Source organism: Bison bison, unplaced genomic scaffold (genome assembly GCF_000754665.1).
Source record: "Bison bison bison isolate TAMUID 2011002044 unplaced genomic scaffold, Bison_UMD1.0 scf7180017864252, whole genome shotgun sequence".
In the NCBI taxonomy this organism is placed as follows: Eukaryota; Metazoa; Chordata; class Mammalia; order Artiodactyla; family Bovidae; genus Bison; species Bison bison.
Window position 1 is genome coordinate 956,045 of NW_011494824.1, and position 13,269 is coordinate 969,313.

Here is a 13,269-nt window from a genome sequence, read left to right on the forward strand (position 1 = left end):
AACTGCTGCTGCTGCTGCTGCTGCTAAGTCACTTCAGTCGTGTCCGACTCTGTGCGACCCCATAGACGGCAGCCCACCAGGCTCCTCTGTCCCTGGGATTCTCTAGGCAAGAACACTGGAGTGGGTTGCCATTTCCTGCTCCAATTCATGAAAGTGAAAAGTGAAAGTGAAAAGTGAAAGTGAAGTCGCTCAGTCATGTCCGACTCTTTGTGACCCCATGGACTGTAGCCTACCAGGCCCCTCCATCTGAGTAGTATCTAAATACAACTTAAACACAAAGTAATTTAAACACTGAATGAGAATTGTCTTTACTCTGGCTGAGTTAGGAGCCAAGGCCCTGGTTTCATCCTATTTCTTTCCAAAATAATCCTAAGCAATGGCAACTCTGGGGAGAGACAGCAATTCTAGGACCCTAAGAATTAAAGAAGGTCAGGATGGGTTAGAGTCAGGAAAAAGATACCAAAGACACTAATAATCAGCATAGTAGAGTCAAGGAATTCCCTAAGTTTTGCTCACTCACACTGAATTTGACTGGTCCAGCTATTCATGCCTCAAGAGAGGTAGCTAGTAAGAGAGAATGCTACCTTCTCCTGGGGCTTAAAAAGACCCTGCAGGATGCAGCCTACTATACACAGAATAGATAAACAACAAAGTCTTACCATACAGCACAGAGAACTATATTCAATATCCTGTGATAAACCATGAATATGAAAGAGAAAATATATATATGTATATATGTATAACTGAATCACTCTGTTGTACAGAAGAAATTAACAACATTGTAAATCACTACACTTCAACAACAATTTTTAAAAGCCCTTACAGTACATATTAATATACACATAATCTCTGTAACCTCTGGCTTTACCAACAATGATCCTTCTTCCATTACACAACAAGCCTGTCAAACAAGCCTGTGGTTGTTCATTTCTCTTTAAAGGTTCTCTCTAACGTTCGTTTTAACTGATTTCACCTTTACATATGGATAAGGGTGGAAAGTGGAAACTGCATAATGGAAAGGGAAAGTGAAATTCAACCTGATTCAGAACTCCTAGACAGCATTTCAGAGAGCAGAAGATGGAAGAGGCAGCCTGATAGTAATAATCACAGGACTAATCATTATTCCCTGTCAAATAAGCATCTTCCAGATGATTAAACGGAGAAGGCAATGGCACCCCACTCCAGTACTCTTGCCTGGAAAATCCCATGGACGGAGGAGCCTGGTAGGCTGCAGTCCATGGGCTCGCTAAGAGTTGGATACGACTGAGCGACTTCTCTTTCACTTTTCACTTTCATGCATTGGAGAAGGAAATGGCAACCCACTCCAGTGTTCTTGCCTGGAGAATCCCAGGGATGGGGGAGCCAGGTGGGCTGCCGTCTATGGGGTCGCACAGAGTCGAACACGACTGAAGTGACTTAGCATTAGATGATTAAAAGCTAATTATATTAATAGTAAGATCAATGGTGCCTACTGTATTAGTCAGGGTTCTCCAGAGAAACAGAACTAACAGGATATGTATATACAGAGTAAGAGATGTGTCCTAAATGGCTCATGTAATTATGGAAACTGGCAAGTCCAGATCTGCAATGTGGGCTGTCAGGCTCAAGACCCAAGAAAGCTGACAGTAGATCCAAAGACCCAAAGGCTCTCTGCTGGAGAATTCTCTCTTGCTCAGGGAGGCTGGTCTTTTTCTTCTATACAGGCCTTCAACTGGATGGACAAAGCACACTCTCATCCATAATTGGCCCATTTGATTATGGAAAGCAATCTGATTTACCCAAATCCACTGACTTAAATGTTAATCTCATTCAAAAACATCCTCAAAGAAACTCCCAGAATGTCTCACTATTTGGGTACCCAATGGCCCAGTCAACATGTAAAATTAACTATTATATCTTCTAATTTTGATAGTAATGTCTCCAATTATCTCTCCAGACATACTACTAAGCTAAACAAAATTTTAAAAATTTCTATGTAAAATTTAAAAACTGCTTGCCATATCACCTATAAAGAACAAAACTGCTTGCCATATAGCACCTATAAAGAACTGCTTGCCTATAGCACCTGCAAGACCCAACAAAAATGATATTTTAAAACACTTCTTATGTTTTTAAAAATTAGCATGGTACTTGTCAAACCAAAGATTCTCATTATCATCTTCATAGTTTGCCCTTACTTAAAATGTTCCACCATTTTTTAAAAAAAATCTTTATTGGAGTATAGTTTCTTTACTATATGTTTACTATAGCTTTAATGCTGTGTTAGTCTCTGGTGTAAAGTAAAGTGAATCACTTATATGTATATATATATATCCCCTCTTTTTTAGATTTGCTTTCCCTTTAGGTCACCACAGATCACTGAGTAGAGTTCCCTGTGCTAGACAGTAGGTTCTCATTAGTTACCCATTTTATACATAGTGGTGTATATATGTCATTCCCAATCTCATCATTTCTAAAATTGTTTTGAAGTTGAAATGTCAGTATTATATCTGAGTTTTAATGAAAATTTTGTTTAGAAATCTGTTTAGTAACTGAATTATTTAGAATTTACTTAACATCAGATTTTGAAGCAATACATATTCAAGTTTCAAAACAATACATTATTTTTTTCTTTAAATTAACTTTGGGAAGTTATTTAAAGAGACCAGTGCCTTTCCTGGTCTATTTATTTGATAAAATCATTATCTCTCACATAGTTAAATTTCTAAAGGTTTATTTTCAAAGAATACAATTAGAAACTGTGAAAGTAGCAGTATCTTATCAATTAAAAAAAACACTAATTAAAATTTGCTACAGATGTTTAACACTTTGATAACATGGCCTAACTTACTGTTAAAAAAAAATGGGGGAGAAGCAGGGGAAAGTTAAAGGAGGTATCTATTTTACTACCAATGAAATTCTATGAAGGCAAAAAAAGAAGGACAAATACCAAATACTTCATTTAACCCTTCTTATCTTAAGAAGCCCATGGTCAGCAGATAGCTGATTTACAATCTGATGAAAGAATCTTTGAAAGATAGTCAGGCCTCTAAGGCAATTGTTTCAATCTAGCTGATCATTAGAAATTTCTTGGGAGGCTTTTGAAAAATGGAGAGTCCTAGGTTCTACTCAAATATGAGTCTGAGAGTCTATATTTTTAATTAGATTTAACTACCAAAAAGGTTTGGTAATCAAGCTTTCAAAATTACCATTCTGAGGTACAATCTAGAGCCAAGTACAATATTCACATAATAAACATTTCTGAGATAAAGAGAAAAAATTTAATTTTTATTTCCCATTTCACAGTTACTAAAGCTAAAGGGGAAAATTTTTTTTCTTCTTAATTCAGAAGTTATAAAACATATTTAAACGAACTGTTAGAAACTAAATACAGGCATCTTCAGCTTTTAAAAAAATATTTGGTGTTGTATTTTTCTCTTTTGACTAGTTATACAAGTTATACACCTTCCTAGATACAATATCCGGAGAAGGCAATGGCACCCCACTCCAGTACTCTTGCCTGGAAAATCCCATGGACAGAGGAGCCTGGTATGCTGCAGTCCATGGGGTCGCCAGGAGTCAGACGCGACTGAGCGACTTCACTTTCTCTTTTCACTTTCATGCATTGGAGAAGGACATGGCAACCCACTCCAGTGTTCTTGCCTGGAGAATCCCAGGGACGGGGGAGCCTGGTGGGCTGCTGTCTATGGGGTCACACAGAGTTGGACACGACTGAAGCGACTTAGCAGCAGCAGCAGCAGATGCAATATCAAAGAAACCCTCACAGTCACTCTTTGAAACTTCTGTCAATTTCTGCTATTAAAATACATGTATTCTCTCTTCCATTCCTTAAATTCTGTAGTTATCTCTGGTTAGTTAACTTATTTATGGCAAGGTGCTAAATGAATCATCCCTTAATTTTCCCCATGGTGACTGCATTAAAAAGAAACAAGTGAAAATTTGTGTATATAATGTATGCCTGCACACATGTACTCTCTCTCTCTCACACACACACACACGCGCACACACACACACACACAGGACAACAGAGGGGGTCTTTCAGTGGCCTGTATCTCAAATTACACCACACAGATTAGTATCTTATTCACAAATTTAAGGTGACCTCTAACATACAATGGAGATGAAAACTGTTAATTATTATATCTTATTTTAGCCTATTTTAACTGTCTCAATCCCACATTTCTATGAGAAAGAGAAATAAATAAAAGAGCCTAAAACATTTGACTTTTACATAAGAAACAGAGTGACTGGCTAAGAAATGGGAAAAGAAAGAAAGAAAGAAAAGCAAAACAATAGCAAAAAGAATTAATCATGAGTAATTTTCCCTTATTTCAAATAGCATTACTAATTTTTAAAAAGCATGCATTTAATCAGTATGCTACACACCTGTAAGACTGTATCCTCAATAAGAATAAGCATTGTTTGATTTATTCTCATTTGCTCCTGTGGATCCTCTCTGAATCTGAATCTAACCTGAATCTCTGGAGAAGATGCACCTAAATGAAATACAATCACAGGTCATTTGCAATAGTGTTATTGCTCTGCTTTAACAATGACCCAAGGCTTCACTCACACACACACACACACAAAACTGTAAATGGTTAATATTAAAGTATGCCTAACCCTGGCACTCTTCAAAAATGCAAATTAAAATAAACAGATACATTTTACTTACCAGTTTGGCAAAGGTTGCGTATGTCCTGTGTTGGATCTAGAGAGAAAAAGCCATCTTTTATAGGAGGCAATATATGTCAAAATCTGACATGTGTTCATCCTTTAAAATCAAATTAATTTTAGCTGCTTATTCTAAGGAAATAATCAGAAAAGTAGGCAAACATACTGAGAAGCATCAAACATTATCAAGTTATTATGTAAAGGTATATTCATATAATGGAATAAAGGCAGCAATTTAACAGGCTGGGGTAGATCAATATAACAAAGAAAAAATATATGTAGGACAATACTAATGATTAAAAAACGTATTTAGATTGGTACACAAATGTCTAGAAAACAACACAAATACTAAACACTGGCAATTGTTAGGTGCTAAATTAACAGAGAAAAGTAGGCGATGGGATCTTTCACTTTTTATATTATATAATATTACACTTTAAAAATGTTATACTTTTAATAATTAGCAAAATAATTAAGGTCTATCCACCATTTGGAAAAGGGAAGGGAAGCAAAGGGAAAAAACTTTGTTGGAATATTGAAACAGAAATCCAACTTCTTCCTAGTGGCATTTTATACATCATAAGAATACACTTTGGAGACCAATGTTACACAATATCCCTTCCAATTACATGTAGGAAAAACTGTTCCAAGATCAAACTGTAATTTGCCATTGGGGTATCAGGTGCGATGATGTACAGCAAGGACTTTGTGAACTACAGCTGACCCTTGAATAACAGGGGGTCCACTTAAACAAGGATGTTTTTTAATGGATATACATTCGGCCCTCCACAACCGTGAGTTTGACATGCACAGATTCCACCAACCACACATGAAATCGTGTACTGTGTTTACAATTCACAGCTGGTGGAGTCTATGAATGTGCAGTACACAGATGTGGAGGGCCAACTACGGGACTTGGGGATTTGGGTGTATACAGAGGCTCCTGCAAACAGTCCCCCACGGATACCTAGGCACAAGTGCATACACACACGAGTTCCATGATGGTTAGGATATTTTCCTTCTGTCCTACACCTATTTCCAGATATTCTCCAATAAAAAATGGCTCACAGGAAGAATCATAAAAGGAAATAACCCACTACTTGAATGGCTTTCTGCAAAACTAATCTTTCTGAACTGCAACAATCAGTGATAGATTTTTCTGGAAGTGTAAATATTGATCTAGAAGTGGACTCAAGGAGGTTTGGAGAATTTGTAAGTGAAAGGCTCTTTTTAAAAAATACATACCAAGGATACTTGTACTCAATTTTAGTCTGACAGAATCAGACTGATTATTAAAAAGTATTATTCACTTTGCAAATAGGAAAGTTCGAGAGTTAAGTGGGAGATCTCTGGGGGGAGAACTGCTATCCCAGTGCTACTTCCGCATTATCAGTAGCCCTCTTTAGGAGTCATAAACATCTTCTAGAAGTTACAAACCCCATTGCTATCCTTAAAACAACAGATCTTAAGATCTGTTACGGATGCCTGTAAGAAATTTATTCTGTGTAAAGTTAAAGAATAAGACTAAATATAAAAGAAGTTAATAGAATAATAATACTTGGAAAATTAAAGGGACTGCTGCTGCTGCTAAGTCACTTCAGTCGTGTCCGACTCTGTGTGACCCCATAGACGGCAGCCCACCAGGCTCCCCCGTCCCTGGGATTCTCCAGGCAAGAACACTGGAGTGGGTTGCCATTTCCTTCTCCAAAGAATGAAAGTGAAAAGAGAAAGTGAAGTCACTCAGTCGTGTCTGACTCTTCATGACCCCATGGACTGCAGCCTACCAGGCTCCTCCGTCCATGGGATTTTCCAAGCAAGAGTACTGGAGTGGGGTGCCATTGCCTTCTCCGTAAAGGGACTACTTAGTGAAAAGAATTATTTCTCACCTTTACTGGGATGGAGACTGAACTCAGATCTAAGAGACGTGTCTTGATTAAAAAGCAACCTTTCAGAAACAAAAAAGAAGGTATAGATGTTATGATGTTTCTTAAAGACTAACAATTCAACTGTAATTTAAGTTTTTTTTCCAGTTTTACTGAGATGTAACTGACATATAATATTGTATAAGTTTAAGTTATACAGTGTGATGATACACAGCATGCACTGCAAAATGATTAAGTGAATAAACTTTTAACATAGTTCAATATAAACTACTCATAAAATTATAACTAAATTTGCTAGAATTCCTAGTTATACCACTGTTAATATTCTATATCAATGCATTTTTTTAGAAATATAGTCTTTAAAACTTATCCACGATGACTCACACACCTACGGGTACCTTATTTTTGACAAAGGAGGCAGGAGCATACATTGGGGCCGACAGCCTCTTCACTAAGTGGTGCCGGGAAAACTGGCAGCTATGTGTGAAGGAGTGAAGTCAAGCACTTCCTAACACCACGTGCTCGGTCGCTCAGTCGTGTCTGACTCTGTGAGCCCCTGGTCTGCAGCCCGCCAGGCTCCTCTGTCCATGGGATTCTCCAGGCAAGAATACTGCAGTGGGTTGCCATTTCTTCCTCCAGGGGATCTTCCCAACCCAGGGATTGAACCCAGGTCTTCCACACTGCAGGCGGATTCTTTACCATCTGAGCCACCATGCATGCCCTCCTAATGCCACACAAAGATAAACCCAAAATGAATTAAAGACCTAAATGTAAGACCAGAAACTATAAAACTCTTAGAGGAAAACATAGGCAGAACATTTGATGACATAAATCAAAGCAAGATTCTCTATGACCCACCTCCTAGAGTAATGGAAATAAAAGCAAAAATAAATAAGTGGGACCTAATGAAACTTAAAAACTTTTGCACAGTGAAGGAAACTACAAACAAGGTGAAAAGACAACCCTCAGAATGGGAGAAAATAATAGCAAAGGAAACAACTGACAAAGAATTAATTTCCAAAATACACAAGCAGCTCATACAACTCAATACCAGAAAAACTAAAAGCCCAATCAAAAACTGGGAAAAAGACCTAAACAGACATTTCTCCAAAGAAGACATACAGATGACTAACAAAACACATGAAAAGAGGCTCAACATTGCTCATTATTAGAGAAATGTAAATCAAAACAAGATACCATTTCACACCAGTCAGAATGGCCATCATCAAAATTCTACAAACAATAAATGCTGGAGAGGGTGTGGAAAAAAGGGAACCATCTTGCCAGTCGGAATGTAAATTGATACAGCCACTATGGAAGACAGTATGGAGATTCCTTAAAAAAAAAACTAGTAATAAAACCACTATATGACCCAGCAATCCCACTCCTAGGCATATACCCTGAGGAAACCAAAACTGAAAAAGACACATGTATCCCATTGTTCATTGAAGCACTATTTACAATAGCTAGAACATGGAAGCAACCTAGATGCCCATCAACAGATGAGTGGATAAAGCAGCTGTGGTACATATCTACAATGGAATATTACTGAGCCATAAAAAGGAGTGCGTTTGAGTCAGCTTCTAATGAGGCTATTATACACAGTGAAATAAATAAGAAAGAGAAATATAAATATCGTATACTAATGCATATATATGGAATCTAGAAAGATGGTACTGATGAATTTATTTGCAGGGCAGCAATGGAGAAATAGACATAGAGAACAGATGGACATGGGGGATGTGAGGAGGGAGAGAGTGAGATGTATGGAGAGAGTAACACGGAAACTTACGTTACCATATGTAAAATAGACACCCAACCAGAATTTGCTGTTTGACTCAGGGAACTCAAACAGGGGCTCTGTGGCAGTCTAGACAGGTGGGATGGGGAGGGAGATGGGAGGGAGCTTTGGGAGGGAGGGGACATGGGTGTACCTATGGCTGATTCTTGTTGATGTTTGACAGAAAACAACAAAATTTTGGAAAGCAATTAAAAAATAAATTAAAAAACTTTTCCAAGATGAAAACTAAGACTTATTCATGTGCTCATGTTCTTTTTAAATAAATACTCTGCTATTTTTGGGTATTTTGGAGTAAGGGGCAAACATCAATATCGTTTTTGAACAGAAATGAAATGAGGAGATGATGTGAAGGAACCAGTGCTGGTGGGTTTTTTCATTCACCTTTCTCTACATCACAGAGAATTTAAGATCCCAGGGTTAAATTCAAGTGTATATTTTCAGAACATAAATAACAGAAATTTAAGTTTTGGATTCACATCTTACTATGTTCTAGGCAGCACCAAGGTAAAGAGAAAAGATAGTCCTTGTTCTCAAGAAGCTTCAGATCTGGTGAGTGATAAAAACAGCAGATATATCATGGCGAGTATGCTACTAAGCAGAGCATTCTAAGTATGCTACTATATATCATTCTAAGTATGCTACTAAGAATTTCTTCTGTTTAAAAAATCTTTAAAGAATGAAAAAAAATGGGCAAAGGATTTGAATAGACACTTCTCCAAAGAAGATATACAAATCAGTTCAGTTCAGTCACTCAGTCACATGTGATTCTTTGCAACCCCACGGACTGCAGCACACCAGGCTTCCCTGTCCATCGCCAACTCCCGGAGCTTGCTCAAACTCATGTCCATCGGGTCAGTGATACCATCCAACCATCTCATCCTCTGTCATCCCCTTCTCCTCCTGCCTTCAATCTTTCCCAGCATTAGGGTCTTTTCCAATGAGTCAGCCCTTTGCAACAGGTGGCCAGAGTACTGGAGCTGCAGCTTCAGTATTAGTCCTTCCAACAAGCGTTCAGGACTGATTTCCTTTAAGATTGACTTGTTTGATCTCCTGGCAGTCCAGGGGACTCGAGAGTCTTCTCCAAAAACACAGTTTAAAAGTATTAATTCTTCGGCACTCAGCTTTCTTTATGGTCTTTCTTTACAGTCCAACTCTCACATCCACACATGACTACTGGAAAAACCATAACTTTGACTAGACAGCACTTTGTTGACAATGTGTCTGCTTTTTAATATGCTCTCTAGGTCTGTCATAGTTTTTCTTCCAAGGAGCAAGTGTCTTTTAATTTCATGGCTGCAGTCACCATCTGCAGTGATTCTGGAGCCCAAGAAAAGAAAGTCTATCACTGTTTCCATTGTTTCCCCATGTATTTGCCATGAAGTGATGGGACTGGATGCCATGATCTTAGTTTTCTGAATGTTGAGCTTTAAGCCAACTGTTTCACTCTCCTCTTTCACTTTCATCAAGAGGCTTTTTAGTTCCTCTTTACTTTCTGCCACAAGTGTGGTGTCATCTGCATATCTGAGGTTACTGATATTTCTCTTGGCAACATGAAAAATGCTCAACAATACTAAGCATTAGGGAAACCATAATGAGATACTACTTCACACCAACCAAAAACAAATAAACAAACAAAAAACAAAAATAACAAATGTGGCAAGTATATGGAGACACTGGAACTCTTGTTCATTGCTAGTGGGAATGTAAATTGGTACAGCCACTGTGGAAAACAGTATGGTGCGTCCTCAAAAAATTAGACACAGATTTACAGTTTGATCTAATAATTCCATTTCTGTGTATGTACACAAAACAACTGAAAACAGAGACCTGAATTTGTACACTTATGTTCACAGAAACACTATTCACAACAGCTAAAAGGTGGAGATTGACAAGTGTCCACTGACAGATGAGTAGATAAACAATGTGGAACCTACATATAGTGGAATATTTTTCAGCCTTAAAAAGGAAAGAAATACTAATAAATGCTACATCATGGACAGACCTTAAAGACATCATATTAAGTGAAAAAAATCAGACATAAAAGAACAAAAATGGTATCATTCCACTTACATGAGGTACAGAGAGTAATCAGATTCATAGAAACAGAAAGCAGAATGGTGGCTGCCAAGGGCTGATGGCAGGGAAGAATGGGGAGTTATACACAGAGTGTCAATTTGGGGAGATGAAAAAATTCTAGAGATAACTAGTAGTGATGGCTGCACAAGAATGTGAATGTATTTAATGTCACTGAATTATACACTTGAAAATGGCTAAAATGCTATTCTACATTATATATATATCTCACCACAATTAAAAAAAAATGTTTTAAAATCTTCCCAGAATCCAAGAATGTAACAATGTACTAAGGCATAAATATACGATTTGGAACCTGGGTGTTTTTTTTTTTACCCATTTTACTTTTTTATGGAAAATTACAAATAATCACAAATAAAAGACAATAGTACACTCACCATCTGAGTGCAATAATTATCAGTACCCAGCCATTATTGCTTCCTCTATAACCCTTGCCATCCTCTCCACCCAGTGTGAGTCTCTTACTAGATTATTTTTAAAGCAAATCCTGAACATCTTATTCCATTTCATCTGGAAATATTTCAGTATTCAATTCTAAAAGATAAGGACTCTTTTAACATAACCATAATAATCACACCTGTAAAAACAGCCAAAACTACATATTTAAAAAAGCTAATAATTAATTAATGTTATTAAACGTTATATAGTCTATAGTAAGCAACCTCTTTAATGGCTCTCAGTATTTATACCCTTGTATATGGTATTTATCCTTGAGTATGGACTGGATCCAGCAACTCTTCTCATAAACAAAACACAGCAAACAGGTTGGGATGTGGCCTCACTGGCTTCCACCTTCTCCTCTCATTCTCTCGCTGCTTCCCTCTTGTGGAAGCCAGCCTGCCAGGTTGCGGATGTCCTTTGCAGAAGCCTACATACCAGGAAACTAAGGGAGGCCCCCATCAACAGAGAGGAGCCAAGGGCTAAAGTCAACAGCCGAAGAAGGAGCTGAATCTCACAACCACCGTTCGGGTAGTGGCTCCTTCTCATGAAACCGTGAGATGAATGCAGCCTTCTGAGTCCTTGAGCCTGATGATTAGTCAAGCAACTCCTCAACTCCTGAACCACAGAAACTACACAGTATGTTTATTGCTTTAAGAAGTGAATACGTTTTGGAGTAAGCTGCTATACAGCAATGTAAACTAACAGACAGATTGCAGTCAGATTTCCCTGTCTCTTTTTTCAATGGTTTTGTTCATATCAGGATCCAAACAAGATACACACATTGCATTTGGTTGTATGTCTCTTAAGTCTCTTTTAAAATCTGCAAGTTATACCTTTCCCTGCCCCTTACAATTTATTTGTTGAAGAAACTGGGTTGGTTTTCCCATAGAGTTTCCCACATTTGGGATTTGAAGACTACATGTCATTTCATGTGTTCGTCTGTCCTGTATATTTCCTGTAAACCAGTTATTAGATCGAGAGGTTTGATCTGATTCAACTGAGGAGGCAATATGTGTACTTTCTACAGGAGATAACAAAGAATGTGTTGAGAAAGGCAGTCGTGCGCATATCATCTTTCACCCCTGCTAGGCCTTGGGTCTGGAACATTTTCCTCCTAAAAGACAGAGTCCTCCCAGCCTGTACTGGACTTACCACCTTGTATGGGAATACACTTCCCTGTCTAGCCTCAGGGTGTACTCCTCTGTTCTGTTGAAAAGTGTGTGCCAACCCCACTACTCTGTGTGTCCTCTGTGGGGAGAGGATGAAGTCCTTCGTCCGGTGGCACCAGAGAGGGGTGTGCAGGCCAATGACCCTGCATCAGCTGCAGAGAGTGGCTGCTGGCCATGGGGGACTGATGCCCACTACTGAAGCTAATCTTGCTCTATCTCTTCTCTCAGAGTTTACAGCTTTAAGAATAGTACTTGGCACCATTCTGTTTTAATCACTGGAGGAGTAATTATTTTGACATAGATCCTGACCCAAAATGTTTCTTACTTTAGCTATTTTAGTCCAATTATTCATTGTCTCATTGTATCTTGCTTTATATTTTTCCCTTCTGCAACTGTATCCTTTATAACAGGTATTTTTCATCTAGACAATTCATGAGGACAGCGCTAGTCTGTATTAAAGGACAGAATGAACACTCATTTTATAGAGTATTTTATTCAATTAGCCTTTATATTCACTTATAATGTTCACAGAACATGATTTGACCTGAACATATACTTGCTGCTGCTGCTAAGTCGCTTCAGTCGTGTCCAACTCTGTGCGACCCCATAGACGGCAGCCCACCAGGCTCCCCCGTCCCTGGGGTTCTCCAGGCAAGAACACTGGACTGGGTGGCCATTTCCTTCTCCAATGCATGAAAGTGAAAAGTGAAAGTGAAGTCGCTCAGTCGTGTCCAACTCTTAGCGACCTCATGGACTACAGCCCACCAGGCCCTCCGTCCATGGGATTTTCCAGACAAGAGTACTGGAGTGGGGTGCCATTAGAACTCCTGAATTGGAATCCACCTTTTAACAGGATTCTGAAGTGATTTAAAGAAATAAAAAACTTTTCATTGGAATTTACAAAGCCCCGATCCAGGGCATGCATGAGTGAATGAAAATCTGATTATGCTACTCCTCCACTTAAGATCTTAGAGACTCAGTACAAGCTCTAAGAAGCCTTACATGACCTTATCCTACCTTTCTCTCCAGGCTCATCTTTCACCACACCTATCACAACATTTAACACATCAGTAATACTTAACTGTTTGCACGTTCCAGCACACATAACGCATTGCTATGTCCCACCACGACACCCTTACCCAGGCAGTTCCCTTGGCCTAAAAACCTCTTCACCTGACTTAACTCCTATCCATCTTCACGCCTCTAC

General features: G+C 38.5%; 1 protein-coding gene across 1 annotated transcript in view; it reads right to left on the reverse strand.

Moving 5' to 3' along the window:
- ANKRD31 (ankyrin repeat domain 31) overlaps nucleotides 1–13,269 on the reverse strand; it is a 135,948-nt gene that overhangs the window by 121,216 nt on the left and 1,463 nt on the right. Inside the window, exons 2-4 of the mRNA XM_010847598.1 lie at nucleotides 6,561–6,619; nucleotides 4,676–4,711; nucleotides 4,387–4,496 (exon numbers count right to left, since the gene is read on the reverse strand). Coding sequence (XP_010845900.1) covers nucleotides 4,387–4,496; nucleotides 4,676–4,711; nucleotides 6,561–6,619 — 205 coding nt within the window. The remainder of the gene's footprint in view (nucleotides 1–4,386; nucleotides 4,497–4,675; nucleotides 4,712–6,560; nucleotides 6,620–13,269) is intronic.